Source organism: Phacochoerus africanus, chromosome 7, assembly GCF_016906955.1.
Source record: "Phacochoerus africanus isolate WHEZ1 chromosome 7, ROS_Pafr_v1, whole genome shotgun sequence".
Taxonomy (NCBI): domain Eukaryota; kingdom Metazoa; phylum Chordata; class Mammalia; order Artiodactyla; family Suidae; genus Phacochoerus; species Phacochoerus africanus.
Window position 1 is genome coordinate 76,086,759 of NC_062550.1, and position 27,731 is coordinate 76,114,489.

General features: G+C 35.0%; 1 protein-coding gene across 2 annotated transcripts in view; it reads left to right on the forward strand.

Annotated features, from left to right (window-relative positions):
- CNTN1 (contactin 1) overlaps positions 1 to 27,731 on the forward strand; it is a 325,309-nt gene that overhangs the window by 159,840 nt on the left and 137,738 nt on the right. For both annotated transcript variants that reach the window (XM_047787973.1, XM_047787974.1), the window contains 2 exons: positions 19,049 to 19,184; positions 20,857 to 20,889. In XM_047787973.1, the coding sequence (XP_047643929.1) occupies positions 19,124 to 19,184; positions 20,857 to 20,889 (94 nt within the window). In that variant the 5' untranslated portion in view covers positions 19,049 to 19,123. The remainder of the gene's footprint in view (positions 1 to 19,048; positions 19,185 to 20,856; positions 20,890 to 27,731) is intronic.

A 27,731-nucleotide genomic window follows, 5' to 3' on the forward strand; every position in this document is an offset into this window, starting at 1 on the left:
ACTAGCTATCAGTTGCTTCAATGCCTTTTATTAAATCACATTTCAAATCTTTATTTGTTAGCATTTATTCATTACAAATGGATAATATAGACAGTATAAAAGATAAAACTAGGTTCAAATCTCAGTTTCTCTACTTACTAACACCACCATTTGGGGCAATTTGCTTAATCTATGTGTCATCTCTAAAATAAACACAAAGAGTCTATATCACAGAGTTATTGTAATGGGTAAGTGACATAATATATCTAGAGTGCTTGGTACCTAGTCAATACTCAGACAATGCTACCTATTATTAAGTCTGTTCATATAAGAAGAGCACCACACTTTTATTAATGGTGCTTTATTATGATTTTCTATCTGCTGAGATTTTTCTCATTGTATTAGCCTTGACAAACAATGTAGCACAATGTATAAGCACATGGATTCTAGAGCTAGACTGCCTGTGTGTGAATCTCCATATCCAAACTAATTAACTGTGTGACCTTATGTAAATTACTTCAAATCTTTGTTTTATTTTCTTTCCATATAAAATTGAGATATTTATAGCATTTACCTCAGATATTTTCTGTGAGGATTAAATGAGAATTAAATATATTTAAATGATCAGTGGTAAGTGTGATGGTAGCATTAGCTATTATTTGTTTCAAAATGTCCTTTTCACTCATTTTTATTCTCTAGTAAAATTGAGACATTATGTCAAGCTCAGAGAGATCCTATTTGTTTTTGATTGAAAGTACACTATTTTGGAAAATTTGTTAATATGGCATGTTCTTATTGGGGAAATGATATATTTCTGTAATTTTTCAGTTATTCTCAGATTTATCAATAGATATTTACAGCTTTTCATTTTTTGCACTTTTTATTAAGAGCATTACTACTTAATCAATTTCCTGCTTGTTAATATTGTAAATAGTGGCTTTATTTTTCTTATTTCTAAGTCGTTATTATTGGTACATAAGAAAACCATTGTTTAGTTTATATTTGTCTTCTGCTTAATCACTTTGTTGAACTCTCTTAATTCTAGTATTTCATTTAAATCCATTTTCTTTGCTATTTCAGTATATAATCATGCTGTATGCAAATAATAGTTTTGCCTCCTCTTTTCTAATTGTTGAAAGCTAATTTTTACTTCATTTTGAACTGCATTTGCCTAAGCTTTCAGAGTAGTGCTAAATTCATTGAATACACTTTCAATGGGTGTTTTCCATGTTTCAGATACTGTGGAAAGCACTTGGGATAAACCAACAGACAACATAGCCATGGCCTTATCCTTTAGGTACTTTATATCTAATCCCATGGTTTTAACATGGTGTCAATCTATCAAATGTCGTGTGTGGGTTTACAATATTTAGAGGAGATATTACATAGCTTCCATTAGATGATCAAAAGAATTTTATGACCATAAGAGGTTAAGAACCATTAATTCTAATTCATAGCAATAAGTTGTAGCCTTTTTATATCCTGATTAATGTTACTTCATGGAGATTAAATGTTCTTATTCTCTATTATAGACTTTTCAAATGTGAAAGCAACTGTGACAGTGCTATTAGTTTCCTAAAATGTATATGTATATATATTAAAAAGTCATCCACATTCTATAAATCAGTTACTAATTTTCCATAGAACTATGGTAAAATCACCTACACAGGACTCTAAAAATAACCTGAAAAGGACTCTTTATGGATACATTAGTTTAAATGTAAAAACAAACAAATGAATAAAAAAACCCAGTATTTTGAGTGTTAAAAAACACTAATGAAAACATAATTCATCTGTAGTCACTGATTGGTCGCTTAAGTTTTCTAAGAAACACAATTGGGGTGTGATTTGCAATCATAACTTATGATTCCAGACTCTGGGATTTTAAAGAAACATATCTAATACAATAAAAATAAAAAGCAAACAAATAGACTGGTATGTATGCTTTTTTTCATATTTCTATTGCTGAAACAGAAAAGATATAAAGCATTTTCTCAAATTAAATAGGCCGATTCATAGGGAAGGAGCAGGGTTTTCCCAAGGTTTGGTAGAGTGATTATACGGGCACTTTATCATTCTAATAAACAGATTAAGAAGTGCACAGATTGAGTGGCTCTTCACAAAAAAGGCCCAACCCTGTGAGAGAGGCATCAGAGGAGAGATCACTTTCCTGGATTTAGCAGCTAGGAAAAAACACTTATGAGAGGGGATTGAATGAGGACAAAGAGTAAGCCTCCCTTCCCTGACCCTATCTCAGTTCACCCCACAATATTATGCCAGTGGGCCAGCAGATATTCACTTCATGGGGCCAGTGATTTGAAATTTCTTTACAGTATTTTGACTGGAGCTATACAAATGAAAGCATTGAGAAATTCCATCCCAGGTTATTCTCTGTAAGGATTCAACCTTGACTTAGTAAATTCACTTCCTTTCTATCTATTTAATGTATAGAGAGATTCATTCAGAGTTTGGTGAGAAGGAACTAGGCCTATATTAGAATCACTGCCCCTCATTAACTGAATTTTAAAACATAAGGTAGAAAACACAAAAATTGTGGATGTTAGGAGTGGTTTAAAACAAAATTGCTAAGACAGTTGAACATGGCAATAGAGTTAAATGTGATTAAAGAAAGGAAAAGGGCAAATGGTATGTCATTACTTTTCAGTCTCTTCAGTTTGTCCTTTCAGGTATTGTGCAAATATTAGTTAATTATGATTTTTTAGTTCAATACAGTACTCTCAAGGCATTTACTAATTTACACATGCAGAGATTTTTAAAAATATATTTATTAAGCACTTCTTGTTAATTAAGCATTATGGTAGCTTCTATGAGTTTCATAGTTTGTATTTTATATTTACGTCAGTTATCTATTTTGAGTTTATTTTTGTGAAGTGTATAGAGTTTGTCTCTTTTGCATGTGGATGCCCTGTTGTTTGTTGAAAAGATTATCTTTGTTCCACTGTATTGCTCCACTTTGCTCCACTGCATTAGGTCCTTGGTCAAAGTTGTCTATATTTATATTGATTTATTTCTGGTCTCTCTATTCTGGTCTACTCATCTCTCTTTTTTTTTTTTTTAGCCACTACCACAGTTATTCGATTACTATTGCTATATAGTAGGTCTTAAAGTTGGATAGTGTTAGTTGTCTGACTTTGTTTTTCTCCTTCAATATCGTGTTGGCTAATATAGGTCTTTTGCTTCTCCATATAAACTTCAGAATTAGTTTGTCAATCCACAACATAACGTAAAATAACTTGCTGGGATTTTGATTGGGATTGTCTTGAATCTATAGATCAAGTTGGGAAGAACTGACATCTTGACAGTGTTGACTCTTCTTCCCTATCTTTTCATCTTTGCATGACAATTTGCTAAAATATTTGTTCAAGGAAAGAATAAATGGAACTCCTCCATACCACAGCCATATCTCAAGAGTTTGTCTTCCTTCTTAGCTTAGCACTAGCCAAATAACCAGCTGGCTATTAAGGTTAAAGAAAGATCTATCACTGACAAGTTGTATCTTTGCATCAGGCCTGTCTGAAGGTCAAGGATGTATATAGGTTAGATGTAATTAGCAGAAGGTGGGAGAAAGAATAGAACCACTGTGTAGCAGAGATTATCTCAGGTTGGAAATCAGTGTGATTATATACACTGTGAAAAATGTGCTCAGTGGAGTTTTTCAGCTTTATAAAATAATATGTATGTTCCAGATGAGTCAGGGTGTTTCTCATTCTTAGCAAAATGTTGTATACCAACTAAGAATTTTTTCCTGTGAAAGGCTATATTGAGTATTGACCTCTATTCAAACAAACATATTAATTGCAGAAGAAAACCTGCCATCCTTCCCAAAGAAGAAAACACACAGACAGGAGGTGACAGAACCATAACTAAATAATCATTATTATTGGCATTTTTAAGGAAGCCCTGGGGATGAGTACCTATAATAATCAACCAGCCTTCTGTGTATATGTCAAGAATGACATCAGACTTTGTTAAGATATTTTTCTTTGAAATGTTGGTAATTTGTCTGACATAGCTTATTTGATAATTGTATGCTCATCATTTCTTAAATGGTAGTCCACTTCTCCAAGGGCAATAAATTTGCAGTCTAATATTTTGTAACTTTTTAGCTGGCCTGTCTGTGAGGCAACTTGCCAACATCTCATTATATGATGTATTTTAAAAGAAATATAAAGGGCAACTCATGGTATATTTTATTTCTGCTGGAATGCTGAGAGGTTCAGTTCAGCAGCACATTAGTCATTACAAATATCCTTTCCTAGAAATTCAAAACATTCACCAAAACAAATGGAGCAAAAACGAAAACAGGAGTTCCTGTAATGTCTCAGTGGTAACAAACCCAACTAGTAACTATGAGAATGCAGGTTCAATCCCTGACCTTGCTCAGTGGGTTAAGGATCCATAGTGGCCACAAGCTGTTGCGTAGGTTGCAGATGCAACTGGAATTGGGCATTGCTCTGGCTGTGGTGCAAGTTTGAAGCTGCAACTCCGATTTGACCCCAGCCCCAGGAAATTCCATATGCTGCAGATGTGGCCCTCAAAAGAAAAAAAAAAGAATAAAAATCCTTGAGTAGCCATAATAAGCCTTACATTATGCATTCAAAATTAGTCCACAAAAGTAAAAGGACATTTCTGCATTCTAAAACTTGAGATCTTTATTTAAAGAAATTGAAATTACGCTAGTGATATTCCTTAAATCTTCAAAACACCTAAGAAAGTATTTTTTATTAAAATTTTAAAAAACCATCAGCAAGAACTTTAAACAAAACCCAAAATATTTCTTTTAAACTCAAAAAGAAAGTAAATAATTCTAGCAAAGGTACAACAAAGAGCTGCAGGGTTCCTGCCAATATACAGCTGTGCCTGGCTTCTTTTAATTTTTTAGTCAGTGAGCAGGCCTTGATTGGTGAAATATTAATCTTAGGTTTATATTTCTGCTGTTTTATCTTCCTTTCACTTCTGCATTGCAGTAAACAAATTGATTAGCAGGTTCTACCTATTACTGAACTTCAAAAATATCATCTCTGGCAGATCACTTCCAGATACCTATTCCCCACCCCTATCTTGCCTCTAAATTCTGGTCTCATATATTCAGATGCTCACTTGGTATCACTACTTGGATGTCTAATGGGAAACTCAAAGCTAACATGTTCAAAAGTAAATTATTGGTCAACTCACTTTTCCACCAAAATCCTACGTCCCCTCTGCCAAACAACAGCATCTTCCACTCCTATGGCCAAGTCAGAAGATAAAGACTCATCTTTGAACCCCTTCCTTTTGCTCACCTTCTCCTTCCAATCAGTGTTTATTTCTCACAGGTTCATTCTTGAAGCTAAGGACCATGTATTTTGGGTCTGTTAAATCTCTGGAATCTAGGCCAGTGTACACAACATACATTTAAATATTTTTAAACAAATAAAGTTGCATATATCATAGTTTCTCCCTTTACTGAGTTAACCACTGATTTTACCTACTGACATTGCAAATTGTATTGGCAATTGCACTGCATTAGAGAAGTCATTAGATCTTGGAAGAGAAATGGCATTGTGTTGTTCCTGCCAATTGAAGAAATGCATGGAATTACCCTCAAGTCAGGGTTGGCTGTTGAACAGTGATTCTTGTGCTTTAAGAGTTCTAAAAGAAGGCAGCTTCATAGCCATGCACAACTGTGGTGCTTTTTCTTTTAGTTATCATCTTTCTTCTGTGACATTTAAAGCTCATGTGGCATTGCACACACCACAGTTGCAGTGCATACACATATATTTATTAATCACCTCTGTATAAAGTATTTAAGACTCAATCAGAATATGAAGATATTTTTAAGGTATGTTCTTCTACCTAACTTCTAACCTAGTTCGGAATGATGAAAAATCAACACAGATGTCTCCTATACATTTTTCAAATAATTCTCACAATTACATATAATAATAATTCCCTTTTGACAAATGCTGAAGTAACCTGCCCCAAAGAAACTAGCTGTATGATGCAGTTAAGACTTTGTCCAGACTCTTGTCTTTCCATCTCTTCTGATGATCCAAAAATCTAAAATACTGTGACCATATGTACAGATTTTCCCAGGACAGTTTCATAGTCAGATACTCTGCTCTACCAATCTTCAAAAACTATCAAGACCTATCAGAAATACTTTTTTTTCTCAACCTCTTAAATTATCTTATCAAGTGAATCTGTATTCATTTGGAAGAGGCCTTGCTTTTGGAAGACAAGAACATAATAATAAGGTATCAGTGAGTGCGTCAAACAACTGCTCCAGACTTTCGACAAGGGGGAGTATCTCATAGGAGAATATTGTCAGAGGACAGCTTTTCTTATAAAGATAAATCTTGATCTAGGCCTTGAAATATAGGAGAATTTTTGTTTTCTCATCCATTAACTGAGGTTAATAGTAGTAACTACGTTATTGGTTCATGTGAAGATTACTTGAGTTAATAGTTAAGCGTCTAGAATACAGCCTGGCTTATAAAATGAGAGGTGATAGAGTGTGGAAATCTTAACTACTAAGCTAAGAACTTATAATCATTTTATTTCTCTAACAGTTTAATATGTAGCACATACAGTAGATACTCAATAGATATTCATTGAGTACATTATGAAGTGATGGTGTATCACTGATAAATTTTGAGGCAGAGAGTGTAAGTTAAATTTTCTAAAGATCAAATTTAATTTTATATTATTCACTAAGTTGCAGATATTTGTATGCATGTTCATTGAAATAATAAATGCATAGGCAGAAGTTCCTCTTGGTAGCAGGCATTAAAGGGAGATCCATTGAGATTGCTTTAATCCTTGTGCCTTAATTATACTCAAAGCTTCTGAATTTTGGAATTTGCCTCTCTGTTTCCAACTCAGGCCTCAATAGGGCCTTTCACATGATAGGTACCCAGTTAGTACCTATTGATAAGGTTGATAAGATGGGTTTGGTCAAAGAAATGATTACTTACATTAAAAGAGACTAAAATTATTTTCAGAAGTTAAAGATCCCTTTCTTTTAAATTTCATTTTTTTAAATAATCTATATCTTTGTTCTATAATTTAGTATAAATGAAGGGATATCCACTCTAGTTTTACTAACTAATTAATAAAAGCAGAGATAAAGCTCTCTGTACAATCCAACACCATGTTGTCCCTATAAATCTGAAAACTTGATGCTGTGAGGGCATCAGGATTCAGGGGTTAGGAAGTGACAGCAATATCTGTTACAGTCATGGAGTACTGAAAAGGAGCCTGAAGAATAAAGCATTTAGGATTAAATATTACAATGGTATTTTCATCAACCAAAGCACTTAGGATTAAATATTAGGATGATATTTTCTTGCAAAACAAATTAGCAATGGAAATTTATTCACAGCCTCTGGAAGAAACCAAAAATTCGACACATGACATTTAAGGTCCCATAATTTGAGAATAATTTTCTCCCCACTTATCTTTCTTAAATTCTCCCATAAATGTAGGTTCTGGCCATATCAAAGGCCTCAAAGTTCTCTGAATTTCATATTTACTTTCCCACTTTATGCTCTTACTATTGATACTTCCTCTGGCTTGCTTGTATTTGAGAGTCAAATATAGATCAGGGCTTTGCTTTTAGTAATAGTTCAATAAATTTATTCAACAGATGTTGGAGTTCCATGGTGGTACAGCAGATTAAGGTTCTGGCATTGTCACTGCAGCATCTTGGGTTGCTGCCCTGACACAGGTTCAATCCCTGGTCTGGGAACTTTCACGTGCCCTGAGCACAGCATGTGAAACAAAAAACAAAAAATCAAACCAGATGTCGAAATGAGTATTTTCATGTGCTTGTTGCCCATCTGTGTATCTCCCTTGGAGAAATGTCTATTCAGGTTAACATCATTGATTATTAGAGAAATGCAAATCAAAACTACCATGAGGTATCACTTCATACCAGTCAGAATGGCCATCATTAATAAGTCCACAAATAACAAGTGCCAGAGGGGGTGTGGAGAAAAAGGAACCCTCCTGCACTGTTGGTGGGAATGTAAGCTGGTACAGCCACTATGGAGAGCAGTATGGAGGTACCTTAGAAATGTATACGTAGAACTACCATATGATTCAGCAATACCACTCTTGGGCATACATCCAGACAAAACCTTCCTATAAAAAACACATGCACTTGCATGTTCATTGCAGCTCTATTCACAATAGCCAAGACGTGGAAACAACCCAAATGTCCATCAACAGACGATTGGATTAGGAAGATGTGGAATATATATACACAATGGAATACTACTCAGTCATAAAAAAAGAACAGAGATGGAAGAAGAGATTCTCATACTGGGTGAAATACGTCAGAAAGAGAAAGACAAATACCATATCAAAGCATTCATATCTGGTATCTAATATACAGCGCATATGAAACTTTCCACAGAAAAGAAAATCATGGACTTATAACAACTTGTGGTTGCCTGGGGGGAGGGGGAGGGAATGGGAGGGAGTGGGAGGGTTTGGGAGCTTGGGGTTAACAGCTGCAAACTATTGCTTTTGGAATGGATTAACAATGAGATCCTGTGTAGCACTGACAACTATGTCTAGATACTTACAACGGAGCATGACAATGGGAGAAAAAATTATGTACACATATATGTGTAACTAGGTCCCCATGCTGTACAGTGGGAAGAATAACTGCGTTGGGGGAAATCACAATAAAAAATGAATATTTTCAATGTATGAGATATTTTATCAGGTTAATATGAGATATAAACCAGCTATAATGGAAAAAAATCATTAAAAAAATACAAGGTATAGAAAAAGGAATAGTATCATCTTTTATTGGAGTGTTTAAACTAGAAAGTCCCCCAGTGATTTAGCAAAACTTCTGCTGCTATGAAAAGTTTCAATTTGTTAGTACCTTCATAAATATTATGAAAAAATGAATGAATAATTTAAAAATCACTATCAAGGAGTTCCCGCCGAGGCTCAGTGGTGATGAACCAGACTAAGTATGCATGAGGATGCGGGTTTGATCCCTCGCCTTGCTCAGTGTGTTAAGGATCCAGGGGTTCTGTGAGCCATGGTGTAGGTCGCAGATGGGGCTCTGATCTGGATCCTATGTTGCTGTGGCCATGGTGTAGGCTGGCACAGCTACAGCTCTGATTCAACCCCTAGACTGGGAACCTCCATATGCCATGAGTGCAGCCCGAAGAAGACAAAAATAAATAAATAAATAAATAAATAAATAAATAAATAAATAAATAAATCACCATCCAGCTACCTTTATATGATTATTTTATTTTATACCTCTTAAAGAAAATGACATCCTTTCTTGGTCTTTGAGTAGCAAGCAGTGAAAAACAGTGTCTGATTAAATTGCACAAATGTTCAATGACATTCTCTTATGTGTTTCAAAGATAAATACTTACTGAATTGTTTTAATTGAATTGAAGTGCCTTTAAAAATGATTCTCTTATGCTGTTTCTAAATTGTCTGGGTTGGAATCAGTCATCCATTTAAGTGTTGATATAATGGCAAGAGTCAGTGACTCTTCCCTGTTATTTAAAATAGAATGTCAGAGGTTACATCTCGCTCTGTTAGGAGATCTATGCCTACTCTCTTAACCTAAATAACAACTAATAGGAACTACAAGATCATCAGCTTCATTCTGCAATCATGGGTGGGTCACTTGTCAGAAAACAGTATGAAATTCTGTGTACCTTTGAATTGATGAAGTAGAATAAAGGCCTGCACTTTTACATATAGGTCATGCACATGGATATTGTATAGTGAAGAGCAGTCGCTCACCTCATGGGCCTTTGTAGCTCCATTAGGGAGAAGGGCTTAGAATAGAGCCTCAGAAAGCAGAATGGCAGCAGCAACTGAAGCCTCATTATTAGACACGGCCATTTCTACAGAGGAATAAAGCCATGCAACAGGAAGATTAGAGCCCAGGAAGTCTTTAAACTTCTCAGTATCAGTTGGGTAAGTGTTTCAACCTGACACCTTTTTTTCCCACAGGTATCATCCTTTTGTATGTGTGTGGGAAAGCAAAAGGAAAAGAGGTTTGAAAGTTCTGTCTTGCTGAAATGGGGATTTTTTTCTGCTGTCAAAGACTTATTAAACCCTTTTTAGATATGATTCACAGGAAAAGTGTTACAGAGCACCTGTCTTTGTAGTAGTCCAACTATCTCAGATCAGTTCGAACTGCAGTTAGGCAACAAAGGAAGATAATAGAACGTTTGGTCATGTCATTATATCCCAACAAGAGAGTCTCATTTAAAAGTAGGAAGCTGTAGCACTGGGAACTCTGTCTAGTCACTTATGATGGAGTATGATAATGTGAGCAAAAAGAATGTATACATGTATGTGTAATTGGGTCCCCATGCTGTACAGTAGAAAATTTACAGGACATTGTAAACCAGCTATAATGGAAAAAAATAAAAATCATTATACAAAAAATAATGAAATTAAATTAAAAAGTAAACTTAAAAAAAAAGTAGGAAGCATCCTAGGTATTTGTCAAAGCAGTATTTCAAAATACCTTGTTCATTATGATAAAGTAAATCAGATGGAGATGGAGAGGATATTTAATTTTCACCCAGACTAAAAGCCATAACAAAGTGTACTACAGACATAATTTTAAGAGGTAGGTTATTAAATGTTACGTATCTTCTGATTTTTTGAGTGCACTGGCTAAAGGTGCCATCTAATGAGTTCAAACACATCTGCATGTTCTCTGTGAGTGGTGGAAATATTCCAATGTTCACTTAACACATTTACTACAATAGTTCTTGAACTTTAGTTATGCCTACAAATTACCTGGGAAGCTTGATTAAAAATGCAGATACCTCAGATACCCTGAGGTTTATGTCTGAGCTGGTTTAATTTTTTTTTTTTTTCATTTTAGGGGCTCATCTACAGGATGTGGAAGTTCCTGGGCTAGGGGTCAAATCAGAGCTGGAACTGCAGGCCTACTTCATAGCCATAGCAACACTGGATCTAAGCTGCATCTATGACCTAAGCCACAGTTTGTAGCAACACCAGATCCTTAACCCACTGAGTGAGGCCAGGGATAAAACCCATATTCCCATGGACACTGTGTTGGGTTCTTAACTTGCTAAGCCCATGGGAACTCCTGAGCTGGTTTAATTTTAAGTGTGCACAGTCTCCTTGGCAATGGCAGTCTTCACTCCTAATGGAGAGCAACACTAGTGCAAGAGGGGCTGGAGGCAATGCCTTGTAGGGGCTGGGGTGCACTCTGGGGTGGTCACAGGAAGTTGGTCAGAATCTCACACAATTTTCAATTTACAGCCTCTGCGTTGTTCCTTGCAGTAAGCCAGCATGTGCATGCACCCTTCACAGCAAAGGCCTTAGTTTCTCACTGACCTTTAGTAGCTCCCACTGGTTACTGGGCTCCGACCCCAGGGCTAGGGTGCCTCGTATGTGACTCAATACCCAGGGGGGATCCTTGAGTCTGTGATATCCCCCTACTTTCTCTGTCCCCTGCTAAGGGCTTGTATCTTGACTCAGTTGCTTCTCTTCCCTTTCTACCTGATTCCACATGGATCCGTCTTTAAAGCTTTGGTTGTAGAAGAGCCTTTCTGCCAATCTCCAGGTTATTTTCAGTAAGAGTTGCTCCACATGTAGATGTATTTTTGGTGTGTTCGTGGGAGGTGGTCAGCCCAGCATCCTCCTACTCTGTCATCTTGATCTTCCTCATAAACAGATTCTTATTAATACACTGATAGGAAAGAGGTTGAGTGAAATCTCATACATGTGTGTTTGAGTTTTAAATCTTGTTTGACAAAACAGCCTCTCCTTTGTTCCTTGACTAAATCAATAATTTTTGGAATTACAAATAATCAAGAAATCATATTGCCTGATTTGCTTATTACTATTTCTATTTTTCCATTAGCATCTGAATTTTTAAATTTTAAGCAAAATAATTGTGTAGGATGGACACCATGGCAGTTCCATTGAAGAGATAGTTTAGAATCAGCAGGGCCTTTTTGCATTTTCTCAAATTTCAAGCTGTATCTAACCACACATACAGACATTCCTGAAATGTGGGACCGAAAGTCTGTAGGACTTTCTGTTTATCCTACCACATAAAATTAATAGTTTCCTGAAACTACCCCAACAAATCAGCATGGCTACATCCGTTGTAATCTTGCATGACATCATGGGCTTAAACTAGGTTGTGAGAAATACTGTGCTATAAATATCACAGAGTTCCGTTGTTTTTAAGTCTCCCTCCATGTGTTATATATTTTAGAAATAAATAAGCAATTAATTTAATCATAAATCCAGTTATCTAAAAATATGAGCATTTGGTTGTTCTGTAAAATGAAGGGGGTGCTGTCAGCACTCAATTAATATCCATAGCTTCAAACAGCCTTCAGATTGTTTTCCCTCAGAAGTTTCCAAGTCATTATATTTCACAATCTGATGATGTTATATTTATTGAAATGTTTTGAAATGTATTATTGTTCCTTTTTATACATACACTTCACACATAATCAAATGGCAATCTGTTTCATCAGGTAAGGCAGTCACAATCTAAAAACCATCATACTCTACCTGTTCATTGAGCAGTGTATAACTCTATTCTGGAAAAGAAAGAGAATTCTGTTTATATTCATTTTCAGAAAACACAGTGTTTTCCTTGGATGTTTACTGTCATCCCTTGGCTTAGAAGAGGACATTCTTCAGAAAACTTTACTAAATATATTTAATTGTAGCAGTAATCTGCTAAAACACTGTTAATGACTTTGCAGAAAGACTGTAAAACTGAGACAATAATAATTTGATGATGGAGTTTAGAGAGGTCAGTGTGAGGCTGGAGAAGACCATCTAAGTTATGTAATTATGTAGCTAGAGGGAGTTGTGTCTCCTGTATTTAAAGTATTTTTAATAACCTGAAAATTAATGGGAACAGAATAATATTGATATGAAAGTGCTTAATGTATAGTGTATATATAGTATCCTCTAAGGATTTTAATTTGTAGATACCAAATATCCCTTTTCTAAAGGATTGAGATTTTTAAAAATTCAAATCTACTTTTATTTGTTAATTTCACTTTAATGTTCACCTTAATGTTTTGACTTCTCTTAGGCATATATGTCAAAAGGCTTTTACTTACACACATACACATCCATATGGATACATAATTTCGTCCTCCAAAAAAAAATTCTGAAGAATGAACTTGGATTTCCATTGTATAGATTGGATCATTGACACCTCAGGAAGATTAAGTGATTTGTGCAACAGAGGGAGAATTTCAGATTGAGTCTAATTGAGGCCAAAAGATGCCCTGGTTTTAAAATGTCGAGTAAGAGACATTGATGTCTCTTCACTTAAGACAATCTGTGCTCAACACCAGCAAGATTCCTCTATTTTCTGGAAACAGAACTTTATAGCAATTGCTCCTCAGAACCAGAGCAGAGTGATGAATGCCATAAGTAAAATTATAGGGTACATCTTCTTTTTAATAGCCTTTCTTGAGCTTTGTTCAAGATAACTCAGGATAGATTCCCGATATCTCCCCAAAACCGTTTTTTTTCCTTTCTAAAATAGAGATGAGACCATTTGCTAATATATATTAGTATTTTATCGATATTTTAAAGATTTTTTTCTCTCTCAATCTGAATGTTTGTATAAGCATCAGTTCAATAAAATATTAAATTTATTGGTCTTAATGCTACAACTTTTCATTATATAGCAGTGCTAAATACTTTGTGAATAATTGTTAGTGGCTAAATGTTTGCTAATGTATTGTTGAAGCTTTTTGAATAATTTATATGGGCTATCCCATGACAGCAGAAAAATGCATCTGTAGATAAGGACTGTATTTCTCAAAGGAGAACCATAGCATTTTCTACAGTAAAGAGTGAGAGGTTGCAGAAGGACAAGCATGGAAAGAAAGAAGGAGAACAAAGGAAGAGAATAGAGAATGTCACCATTGTTGCTTTCTTACATTTTTAATTTTTTATTAAAGTATAGTTGATTTACAATGTTCCTTCAATTTCTGCTGTACAGCAAAGTGATCCAGTCACACACACACACACACACACACACACGTATTCTTTTTTTCTTCATACTATCTTCTATCATGTTCTAACCCAAGAGATTGGACATAATTCCCTGTGCTCTACAATAGGACCCCATTGCCTTATTACATATCTGCTGTTGTTTGAATATATGAGTAAGAGATTTAGTAAAGGATGCCACTGAAAAGAAGTTGAAGTCTTTGGAAGTTAATATGGTGCCAATCCATTTTAGGGAAGCATCAGTCACTAGATGCCTAGAGAGCTGTGATGAATTGTGGGGTGAAGCATCCGTGGTACCTAGTGCAAGGCCTCGGCTGAGGGTAGGAGAAACTGGGGAACTAGCCAGCACAACATAGCCTGGGGACAGGCTTACATCCTCGGGTTCCAGGGTTATTGAGAAGAAAAATATCTACTCTAAGTGCACATCTTTGTCAGAGTTTGTTTTCTGCCACTTCATTTGCTGCAACACTTTCTGGCCCATGGGGGCTGGGAGCTGGCTGTAGATTACTGAGTGCTATGTCCTCAAGGGAGAGTTAAGAAGAGCCTTTTCTTCTGCACTAACAAGCATGGGCTCAGCCATGCTGCCTGCCCCCTCTACTGCACTGCTGAGGGGATGGGACCAGGGTGTCACAAACGATAGGATAACTGGTGATGCAATAGAACACATCAGCAGCAGAAAACAAATGTGTGAACGAGACATGAAAGATGCTTTTATACTCAAACAGCAAGAAACCCATTAAATAAAATAAAATACATGCTGCAAGGATGATGACTCACTGTCCCATAGAAATGGGCAGTATTTGGGAGCAAAGGAAAGATAGTGTGATATGACACAGAGAGGCTCAAAATAATAAATAGCTTTCCTTTCTGATTAGAGTGAGCATATTCAAACCGGAAGACAGAGACTTCCAAAAATGTTCAATAAAGTGTCTATTAAAAATGCTTTAAAATATTGCTACTTAGAATATCTTCTTCTAAGAGTGTATTTGTAAGCAGCAAAAATCCCTAACCAAGATCAAAGCTCCAGAAAGAGATACTCCTTATTACCTAGGATCAGCATTCTATCCTTCTTTTAAGGAACTGGAGTTAAACTCTGTTATTATTTATTTATTTCTTCTTTTTAAGGCTGCACCTGTAACATGTAGAAGTTCAAATTGAGCTAGAGTTCAATTTGGAGCTGCACTGAGGCCTGTGCTGCAGCTTGTGGAATTATGGGATCCTTAACCTACTGAGCCAAGGGTCAAATTGCATCCTCAAAGAGATTACATCAGGTCCTTAACCTACTGAGCCACAATGGAAACTCCAGGAACTAGAGTTAAATTTTAATTTGTTTGTGGCAAGTGTTTTGGAATACAATTATGGAATAGTCCTCTCATTTCTTCATTTATTCGATAAGTATATGTCAAACGACTTCTATGCACCAAGCATTAGAAGCATAATAACAAGCGACATGTTGTGGCCTCATGTAGCCTAATGGACCTAGAGCTACTAGAATAATAGTTAATATTTACTGAATAATTTCACAGTAAACATTGCACATGCACAATAATATGCAATACTTAACAATAGTCCCACGAAATGGACTTTTTTCATATTTTATGCGTGGAGAAAATTAGAGTTAAAGCTTGAATAATTTGCCCCAAGTTACAAGCTAAAAAATGGTTGAGCCAAACTTCAGACAAAGTCTGGCTGACTTCCCCTGCTCTCTTTTGACTCTGCCTTACCATATGTTCCCACGTACTGTGGATGTTAGCTAAGAAGGAAATGTAAAATAATATTCTCGACCTAGAAAATTCTTCTGTATGTTACTTTCAGTTTCCTGAAATCACTTGCTCTGTGTGGACACAGCTAATCTTCCTTTTCCTGTCCCCCTTCTTTCACAGAATCCCTGAAAAATTATTGAGATAAACAGACAAAAGTCTGACATAATTGGGCAAAATTAATAATCTGAAGAATTCTCTCACAGTTATTGTCCTTTATTTTTAACCTGATTATTTTTCTCTCTGGTCAGTACTGCATCCTCTCCACTCAATATGAAAACTGCAGCAGCCATCCTTCACTCTTGAGTATTTTATTATTTAGAGGCATTATTTAGAATTATTTAGAATTTAAATTCATTACATTTTACTAATTGATAAGCTAGAACTATTTAAAATCCAGTAATTAAAGCCACATTAAGCGGCACATGCTTTGTAATTTACAAACTGTTTGCAAATATATTGTCTAAGTTAATCATTACACAAAGAATTATTAGATTGACACAACAGTTTTGGCCTAGTTTATATTTACCTTGCTACCTTCCACCTGATTAGAAGAACTCATCTTAATTAGCGTGCATAATTCAGTGAAAGGGATTAGAAAACACTAGTCCAAGGAAATGCTCAAATGTATTTTTTTTTTGAGACAAACTTTAGAAGACATAACCAATATGTACAGGTTTCAATAATTTTAATTTAGGTCTATATTTAAATATTAATGATATCAAAATAAAATCTAAAATCCTTCCAAAGATCATTTCATTGATTTTCCTGCCTCCTAAAGGAATTTTTCTTCATTCTTCACTTTTATTTATCTGTTTCTTTTTCTCCTTGATCAGTTCTGTTAGTAAAAGAAATTAAATTTGAAAGTTGAGACAGTACAATGTATACAGATACATAGTTCTCACCTTCTTACATATATGTCCAAGAGAAATAAATTGGTCATAAATTAAGCTGGGCATTTTAAAATTATCTGTTGAATATTTTTCTTCTTACAAAAACATTTCAAATATTTCCTATTCCTAAGTTGACCCATTTTCTCTGTTTTCTCTAAGAATTCAACTCAATTTTTTTCTAGAAATAAATAGTTTTTTGTTGTAAAATAACCATCAAAAAGGAAAAAATATGTTTGTCCTGATCCCTGTAGTACCACAAAATATTCTTACCAGTCTTTGCAAATGCTAGGATTCTGGCAAATTTGGGGGGGGGGGCAGTGGCTATTTATGGTCTTAAAATCCATCACAATTAAAAAATTAATTAGTATCTTTACATGACATCATGATGCAGGAAATCAGAACAGTTTTATTTTTGCTCTTTCATATAATATTTAAATATACTTATATTAAACATTGTTATATTAAGTATTTTCCCATCAAACTTGCTTTTACGCTCTATTTTAATTTATATTTTCCATCCAACCCTATGTCATGAGATTTTTCTATCGTATTACATACATTTTCTTTGAAAATATGATTAAAAGTCTTTTCAAATTTCAAATCGAAGGGCCTATTGTGTCCCACTTGAAGAAGTCTGTTTCTAATACCCTGGAACAAGAGAAAATCTATTATACCTCTACCATAGTGCCCTGCCTGCCATCATCAGATTATTCCCATTGTGATGTATTTGACAATACTTTAATTAAAATGATTAACATGTTTTCAAGTTATTAAGCTATTAAGCATATGGACCCACAACTCTGTTCTCCATGTCTGTGAGCCTATTCCTGTTCTGTAGATAGAACAAGATGAAAGATAACATGAGAAAAAGTATGTATGTATATATGCATGACTGGGTTACTTTGCTGTAAACTAAAAATTGATGCAATATTGTAAATCAAGTATACTTTAATAAAAAAATTTGAAAATTTGTAAGCAATACTATATAATACTATAGTATATAGTGCTATATACTATATCATATCACTTATACATAGACTCTAACTACAAATACAAACAAATGTATATGCAAAACAGAAACAGATATAGAAAACTATTGGTTACCAAAGGGCAGAGGAAGGGGGTAGGGACAAATTGGAAGTTTAGGATTAAGAGATACAAACTATTAAGTATGAAATGGATATGCAACAAGGATAAATTGTGTAGCATAGGGAATTATAGCCATTATCTTCTAAAAACTTTTAATGGTATATAATCCATAAAAATACTGAATCGCTATCCTGTACACCTGAAACTAATATACTATTGGTAAATCAACTATACTTCAATTGAAAAAATAAATAAAAAATAACATATGTATCCAAACAACTGTCTCATTGCACTGACTTGTGTACACAAAAGCATTCCTATTGATCTGTGAATGTCTTAAGGGCACGCTGACTACAACTTTCTTTTTTGATTCCTTTATCTGTATGCTTGGTCACAGAGGGGTCTGCCACAAAGATGATGAAGCTTAAGTCATGGGGCCACTCACTCACATAAGGCTATTCCAAGGCCCTGAAACTTCACCAGTGTATTCATCTGGTCCTAAGTTTTTTCAAAATGTGTTGAGGCAAGATATATACATTATTTAGACTACCGCAAGTTTTTTAGCTTTGTTTATATTAGTAATTTTGTCTTCTTGTCTTTAAAGGTAATTCTCTAAATTTTAAAGATTTGGACATAGAAAACCTAGATTGCCCCTTGCTGACATATAAGGATCAATTACATACTTTTTGTTGAATGACTGAAAGAGGTGAAGGAGGGGAAAGGGAACTAATGTATCATTAATTAATGTATTTCAACATTAAAATTAGCATTTCTTGCAAAATTTTTCCACAAGCCACCAACAGGCAATGCTAACAGATAACACCTGCAATAGCGTCTATGCATTTACAAAGCTCTTATACAAACATATCATTCACTAAATCTTTGTACCAGCCCTTCAAGTAATTTGACCTTCAGTTAAAATAATTTACATTAAAATGTTCACAACTGTGCTATTTGTAAAAAAGATATTATTATACTCAGTTATTAAAAAGTTAAAAACTAAAACATACCGACTGAGTGGCTTTCTTATGTCTCTTAACAAGGTCAATACTGGGAGGCAAATGAAACCCTGATACAAACCTACTCTTTTCATTACAACATAGTGTTTACAAATGTATTTAAATAAACTAAAACTTATTCTACAAATAAGATATATAGAATAAAACAGAATTGTTAATATTGTTGACCCCAAATGATGAACATTTTCCCTTTTTTTTCTCCTCTCCCCTTCCCTCGCCTCCCCCATCTTTCCCTCCCATCTCTCTTCTCTTCATGGCTCTTCCCTTTCTGCAGGTGTTTAATATTATCCAACTGCTATAAAGCTAAAACTGTTTTTGAAAATTGAACCTAACCTCTACTGAACACAAGATGAAAATGTGGTTGCTGGTCAGTCACCTTGTGATAATATCTTTTACAACCTGTTTATCTGGTAAGAAACTTTCTTTGCATAATCTCCATAAATTATGTCAGTGGACTCGATATGCTGTTCTCTGCATTGAATCTGGTGTTTGAAGTTAGAATTAATATTTGCTTTTAACACTTGGCTCAAACAAGTAAATTCATACACATTAAGATTGACCCTTTTTTCTTTTCATTTTTATTTTCAATACAAATTTCACAAGGTTTAGTCAATTAGTCTTATTTAATGATGTGCTGGTAAATGTTTAAAATCTGGATCTCTGTGAGGGGGGGAAAAAAAATTCCTGCTGTTTAGTATTTGCCAATTCCTGGAGAGTAAATCTTCCTGCTATTGTCAGTCTCCCCTTGAAATCATGTAATGATGGTGGTGGAAAAGGTATGCAGCAGCTCAGAATATAAATATGTTCACTATATAGATATAATAGACTTCATGTTAGTAGCATGAGTAAAAGTAATACATAGTAAAATAATTAGAAAACAGTGTGTTTCAAGCTTTTGTTACCTTTTTTCTTAATCTATATATTTGTAAGTTAATGTAATTTAATTTTTATTGTGGTCTGGTCAATCATGAAAATAATTCAAATATAATCTGTACTGTATTTAGGGACATTAAAAATAACAAAGCAGTTTTAAGAATGCTGTAGTTTTAGTACAAATGCTAAACTATTTGTATCTCTCAAAGATATGTGAAAGATTCAGAAATATTTTCTGCAAACAGCATGGTTGCTTGTAGAAGCAGCATAGTTATCTGAAGCAGCATTTCATTTTGTTTTGTTTTGTTTTGTCTTTTTAGGGCTGCACTCACATCATATGGAGGTTCCCAGGCTGGGGGTCTAATCGGAGCTGTAGCTGCCGGCCTATGCCAGAGCCACAGCAACGCTGGATCTTGAGCCACTTCTGCCACCTACACCACAGCTCAGGGCAACACTGTATCCTTAACCCACTGAGCAAGGCTAGGGATCAAACCCACATCCTCATGGATACCAGTCAGGTTCATTACTGCTGATCCACAATGGGAACTCCATGAAGCAACATGTTTTTTAACAATCAATTTTCTGTTGCCTTTGTCTCAGTTACCTTAACTCAGTACTTGTTGAGTTGCTATTAAGTTCAAGACATAGATGGATTTCAGTCCTCATTGATTGCTTTAATGGTGAACTTGATGGGCATCCTGTAGTATTTTGTTATGTATTATTAAGGAAATAAAAAATGCTATTTTATTTTGGGGAGTAATTTTTATTATACTAACTGCAGAATCAAAAAATATAATGTTATCAGTTCTTAAGAATTTTAATGATATTAATATAACCACAGAAACTTTACAAACATATGCCCAAGTATATAATAATATGTGTATATATGTATGCATACTATGCAAATATAATAAAGAAAAATGTTGTGGTAGAGTTATTATTGCTATCTTATTTTTATGAATAAAATAAAAGTAATCTTATTAGTACTGAAAATCCGTACTAATTCTGTCAACTGTAAATTTTAGTACTGCAACTAAAAATTGCAAAGACAAGAAATACATATTTACAAAGCTGTGGTGATACTTCAACCTTGATAGTGAAGGGCCAGTAATCTCATCTCATTAACTAGTATCTCAGTTATTTGAGTGGTATTTGAAACCATATCCTGAAGAGCTGCTTTGTGATTAACTTCTATTTTTTATTTTTTAGAGTTTACATGGCACAGAAGGTATGGTCATGGAGGTAAGTTGATGAAAGAGTACATTTTTTAAAATAGTTTTTATCAAATATATCACATTTCTGTCCTGCTTTAAGCTATTCAGTCTTTAAAATTAAAGCAAGTGGTTAATGTTAGTGTACTTAGAAATTTTATAAGATGGTTTATCTGGGGGTGTTCAGGTAACTTGCTGGATTGCCAAAATGAATGGATACACCACAAACAAATACCCTACTAGAAAACTGCAGAAGATGGAAAATATTCTGTACCCTATATTATTTTCCTGAATGCTTTGTAACAGTTCTATGCTACTAAATTTTGAAGCAATATTTTAAATATTGTAAAAAGCTAGCTTATTTTGAAAGCCTCTTGCTTTGCGGCAAGAGAGAGAGCTAAAGTTAATGAACTTGGAACCTTAAGATTCACTTTAATTAGAAGTTCGAAGACACTGCAAAATTTATTGTTAATTATTTATTGAATATAATCAGTGGTCCTGCTAATTTAGATTCTACTTTCACTTCAGAACAGTTCTTGCCAGAAATAGAGGCAGTAGAGTAGACAGGAAAAAAACAGAGTCTAGAGGTAAGACCAGCCTGGATTTGCATATTTAACCTGATATTCACTGCTTCTGTGATCCTGTGCAAATAATTCAACTTCTATGAAACTCAAGTTTCCAATATGTAAAAATGACAGGGTCTTGTAAGGGCTTAAAAAATAATGTGACAATAGCTTCCAGCCCAGTGACCTGCATAGTAGGTGCTCAGTATACGTAGTGAAACTGCTACCTGATAAAAGCCACTGCCTAGTGACAGAAGATGAATAATTAGGAAGACTCAGTGAGCAACCAGTGTTACAACTTGCCTGCCAAAGCAAAATATTCATGCCAAGGTGGGTCAGAATTTCCACCTGAAGGTGACTGTGGGGGTTAAGAGAAAGGAAAGTTTTAGCATGAAGCCCATCGAAGCTATTTTTGTTTCTTCCTTGTGAGTTAGGAATAACTACATGTAGGATGTAGGCTATATAAAGATCACTGAGATATGTTCCTTGACTTTAAGAACCTTTACCTATCATAGAGAATAATAAAAGTAGATACCACATTTGTAGGAAAAGTATAATAAGTTCTTCAAAATAATTACTTAGAGGAATTAATGATTATTTAACAATAGAGGAAATGGGTAAGGGAAACTTGAGGTACTTCAAATGTTAGAAATGGATCTATTTCTTAGAGACTGGAAATAAAAGCATAGAAGTATGGAAATACAGGCTATGCTAGGTCATTACTTCAGAGAACACTTGTTTTGCAGGATGTTGGAATTAGATTAAAAGGATTTCATTGTCGAATAAATTTGAGAAAAGCTAGTTCATTAAAGTTAAACAGTTTGATTAAGTGATAACTATTTATACTATTTACATAGTAAATGTAGCACATGTTTTAGTTTGCTGGGACTTCTGTATCTATAATAGAGTGCCACACACTGTGTGGCTTAGAACAGACATTTATTGGAGGCCAGAAGTTTAAAACCAAGGAGCCATCTTGGCCATGTTTCCCCTGAAATCTGTAGCAAAAAGTTCCTTCTTTGCCACTTTCAGCTTCTGATACTCCCAACATTCCTCGGCTTGTGGCAGCATACACAGGCAGCCTTAAGGTAGGTGTGAAAAAATGCTGAGATTGTTAAGCAAAACAGTGTCTAGAGGCTTCAGGGTTGGATCGTAGGTCAGGGAGGTGGTTGCCATCAAGAAATGTGATAGGCTGAATTTCCCATTTTGGCGCAGTGGTTAACGAATCCGACTAGGAACCATGAGGTTGTGGGTTCGATCCCTGGCCTTGCTCAGTAGGTTGAGGATCTGGCGTTGCTGTGAACTGTGGCATAGGCCGGCAGCTGTAGCTCTGATTAGACCCCTAGCCTGGGAACCTCCGTACACTGCAGGTGCAGCCCTAAAAAGCAAAAAAAAAAAAAACCCTTGCAACTAACTGATTACATTAATTGTGAAACTGAGAATGCTATTGAAAAACAGCAGCAGCCTTTGCCCCTTGCTCATGTTTGTGACTTTGACAGCAAATGTTCATATACAATTTTTTTTCTGTTAATCTTATGGGTCAAATTTAAGAAATAGACTTAATTCTGCAGTAGATTACGCTATATAATAGAAAATAAACACATTTGCATTAGGAGCAAATCTAAGAAAGATTTAAAGTGCTGTCTTATATTAGCTTGGGACATCATCCATGTAATTATGCACTCCTTTTAGAAAAAAATCTATCCAGTAAGAAAAAGAGCATGTATTTTAAAAATAATCTTAATTCTTTTTAACATATCACCCATTTGTTTCTTGTGCCCTTTAATCCCATAATACTTCCAAAGCATGATAATTTGTCATTTAACTATTTCCATGGCCCTAGAAGAAAAAGCAATAGATGGCTTTATTTTTTGTTGTTGAAGAGTATAATGCTTGTATTAATGGATCCTTTGCTGAACCCTGTGTTGTACTCCCCCTGGAAGTTCCTTTTCCTTGATCTAAGTGACCCAGTTGAGCTAACAGAGCAATAAGCTCAGATGGCCTTCAAGAGGGTTGTGAAGTTCACTTTCAGTTCACACTGAGCATACCAATTCCAGGACTGGCAATTCAAAAGCTTGTTTTGAGTAATTCATTTTTCCAGTGTCCAACTATGTTCGCAAAATAAAACAGAGTAATTGGTAATAGATCTAATAGAATACACTGTTCACTCCAGCTTGAAAATCTTAGAAAAGAAAGAAATGTACATTTATAAAAATATTTACTAGAAAAACTAATGTGATGAAAAGTGTGACATATTCTGCTTTTTGATCTAGAAAATAGACAAAGGGAAACATCTTAAATGTAATGTTTTCTCAAAGTGAAAAATGAATTCCATACTTTGTTGGAAATGAGCTTCATATTTTTATCCTTTAAAAATTTCATTGTCTCTTCATTATTTCATTGTCTCTTCCAGTAAAGGGCAGGTAGAAGTGGAGTAATAGGAAATATATGCATATAATTGGTGAAAAGCACTTTCATTAAGAAAAAAATATCACGGGGCACTGATAATATCTAGTTTGGCCTATAAACTTCAACTCAATTTACCCCCAAAGTATTTTATCTTTACCTATATCCTTTGAGAGATTGTCTACCAGTAGATACAGTCTTACAATGATCAACATGTGACTTTCCAGTATTTTCAATGGCAATTTCCAGTGCTGATATCTTTTCTAGAAAAAAAATCAGGCTTACTTATTGATGCATATGACCATTATGAAGAAATTATAAACACATTTTCATTTTTCTAAAAGCTGACCGATTTTCATCTCAAAGGCATATATTTTAAAATCAAAGGCTACACTATCAAGAGAAATATTTAAAACCATGCATTTTATTAAAATATGCAAAACTACCAACTAATCTCTAACTCCACAGAGATGTACACTTATGTGTAGCTGTTTTTGTTGTATTTCAAGGCAGGTACCAAACAGTACTTTAAATAATCAAGGCAATTCAGAATGAACAAAACTAATTTTATTTCAGGATAGTAAAAGTAGTTATTTCAAGGAAGCCAATAAAATTATAAATTGAATTGCGAATTCAGTGTTATTACAATTCCTATAATAGTACTTTTGGAAGGCACTCTAGAAGCAGTTGCTAAACAGTCCAAGAGTAACTATTTCTAACTGGAAATACTATAATGTTAACAAAATCTTTGACAAATAAATTAAGAGTTTGGGACTAACATATACACACTACTGTAATAAAACAGGTAAACAACAAGGGCCTACTGTATAGCACAGGCAACTATACCCAATATTTTGTAATAACCTACAAAGGAGAAGAACCTGAAAAAGAATATATGTATGTGTAACTGAATCACTTTGCTGTACACTTGAAACTAAATTCAATTTCAAAAAGTCTTTAGCTAATACAACCTTGCAGCTATGGAGATGAGTTCAAATTTTGTGAAATAGTGTGCAATTACTATTATACCTCCCATTACATGAGGTAGAAATGTTTCCAATTTGCTTTCTGTAAAATTCTCCAATGTGAGGTAGAGTAGACCCAAAGAAAAACCCCTAACCTTGAAACTCTTTTAATAGTGCATTTCACAGAACAGAATTTTTCAATCTGAATAAAGTGCAACAAATTTTTTTCATTCATAGATCATGATTCTGGCATTATACCTCAAAACTCTTCACCGTATATAAAGTCAGAATCAAGTCATTGTGTTAAGGACAATCAAGACTCTTAGTTCATCTAACTTTATTTTTCGTTTATGTATTTTTTTTTTCTTTTTAGGGCCGCACCTCTGGCATATGGAACTTCCTTGGCTAAGGGTCCAATCAGGGCTGCAGTTGCCAGCGTATGCCACAGCCACAGGAACACCAGAACCGAGCTGCATATGTGACCTACACTGCAACTTGCAGCAATGCCAGATCCTTAACCCACTGAGCAAGACCAAGGATTGAACCTCCATCCTTATGGATACAAGTTGGGTTCATAACCCGCTGAGCCACAATGGGAATTCCAGTTCATCAAACTTTAAATGACCATCTAAAATTCTTATTTGTTACACAAATGGAAACTCAAGATTTAATCCAGTGAGCTTCTGTTTAAATTAAATGCATGATTACATCAAAATCAATTCCTCCTTAAATTTAATCATCTTTTCCATTATTAATGACAGTAATACCATAATCATCACCCCTGTGTATAAATACAGTGTACTTAGAAGAAATTCACAACCTTTAAATTCCCCTAGACAGTATTTCTTTTTAGTATGCTACATTTTTAGTCTATTTACATTTTTAAAAATTTGTTTGAAAAGTTTCATACTCAACTTATTATTCATCAGGGAATAAAATAAGAGAAGTTATCCTTCCCTCAATAAGAGAATCAAAATATTTTAATAAAATTGTTCTTCCCTGCTTGTCTTTTTAAGTATTTTTTGTGTGAATTGGGAAGAAACAACAGAATCTCCAGGGCAGCAGGGTTACTAAATTGCTCCAGTCCAAAAAACTGTGCCATTGGGAGAGACTCAAGGAAGAGCTTATGAGATTGTCCAAGGGGGAAGAAAAATAGCCTATGATTTTTATCATCGATAAGCCCAGTGTCATTTCTTTCAGAGAACAGCAAATCTAGACCCTACATCCAAGTGAAGGTCTAGTCATCAGGGATTTGGGATTCCGTCCTCATTCTTCCCCAGTGTGCTATTACATCCTGAAAAGCTGGAGAGCATTGGGCAACATCAGGGAAATTATTAGAAGCAAAGCAGAAAACATTATATGCATTTCTAGCTTTTACAACCTCAAGAAGGATATGGAGATAGACACGGCTCTGAGCAAGACTTCAGAATCATTAGCAGAGGGCTTCTGTGAACAGCTCATATCCATCATCTTATTTATGGCTGCAGTAGGCCTGTGGAGTCCTTAGAATATTCCTTTCTTTTTTTTTATTATAAATGCAGACACCATGTAGAGCAAATGACCTGTGAAAAATAACAGCTAAAAAGCTGCATTGCTGGAGCTAAATATCAGTTCCTCTGGCTTTTCCAATTCTGACCCAGCAATTTGTCTGCTGTCTGAAATAGATTGTGGTTATGGAACGTACCTCAGGCCTATAAATTCCAAAATGGCAATTTCAGCAAATTCCACCTAAAAATAAGGCATGTACCTTTGAAATATTTCAGGTCCGCTTAGAAAAATCAATCGTTCATACTGGGAGAGACTAACTTAAGGCTTTTATTAATCATCTGTGTACACAGAAATATGTATTGACCCAACAGTTATAGCACCAGAGATACAAGAATGAATAAAACTTGGCCCTTGAAGCTTTTAGAATTAGTCAAAGAGTTGATATACATAAATTTATAAATTAAATTTTGAGAAGATTCAAATTCATGAGAATGTTGGTAAAATCAGTAGGTATTGATTGCTGTCAGACAGAAGTCTTACATGAGTTGTCTCTCAATAAATTTTATAATAATTGAGTGAACTAGATTTTTTTATTATCCTCACTTTATAAAGAGTGATCTTGAGGCTTGGAGACATTAACTAATTTTTTCCAGAGGCACTGAAAAAAATTAGTTAATGTCTAATTAACTAATTAAAAAAATTAGCTAATGTCTAATGTCTAAGGCAAAATTTTTGTTTGTTTGGGCCACACCCATGACATGCAGAAGTTCCTGGGCCAGGGATCAAACCCACCCCACAGCAGAACCCAAGCCTCTGCAGTGACGATGTCAAATCCTTAACCTGCTGTGCCACAGCAGTGTTAATTCATTTGTGGCATATGGCTCTTGGCTGTAGTCTGTAAGTCCTGCCACAATGATGACATGTGAGTGATCCATTCCTATCCTGCTGTGATGTGCCACTCCTTCTCCCCTCGGAGGAGACACTGTAGGAACAGCTGCATCTCAATGCGGGTATTTTTGAGGTAGATTTCAAACCAGTTGGCCAGACCCCATGCCCATGTAATTAGTTTATTGACTGTTCTGGATGTTGCTAAATACCGTTCTAGTCACATGTTTGGAAACAAAAGCAGGAGTTCCTGTTGTGGCACAGTGGGTTAAGAACCTGACTGGTACATATGAGGATATGGGTTTGATTCCTGGCCTTGCTCAGTGGGTGAAGGATCCAGCATTGCTGCAAGCTGCTGTTTGCAGGTGCTGCTCGGATCCCACATTGCTGTGGCTGTGGAGTAGGCCTGCAGCTGCAGTTCTGATTCAACCCTTAGGCCAGGAATTTCTATATACCGTAGATGCACATGGAAGAAAAAAGAAAGAGAAAAAACAGAAGCAAAAACAAAACAAGAGCTGATCCAGGAAAATGACTGATTTCTCCAGAGCATCTAGAAAAAATTCATT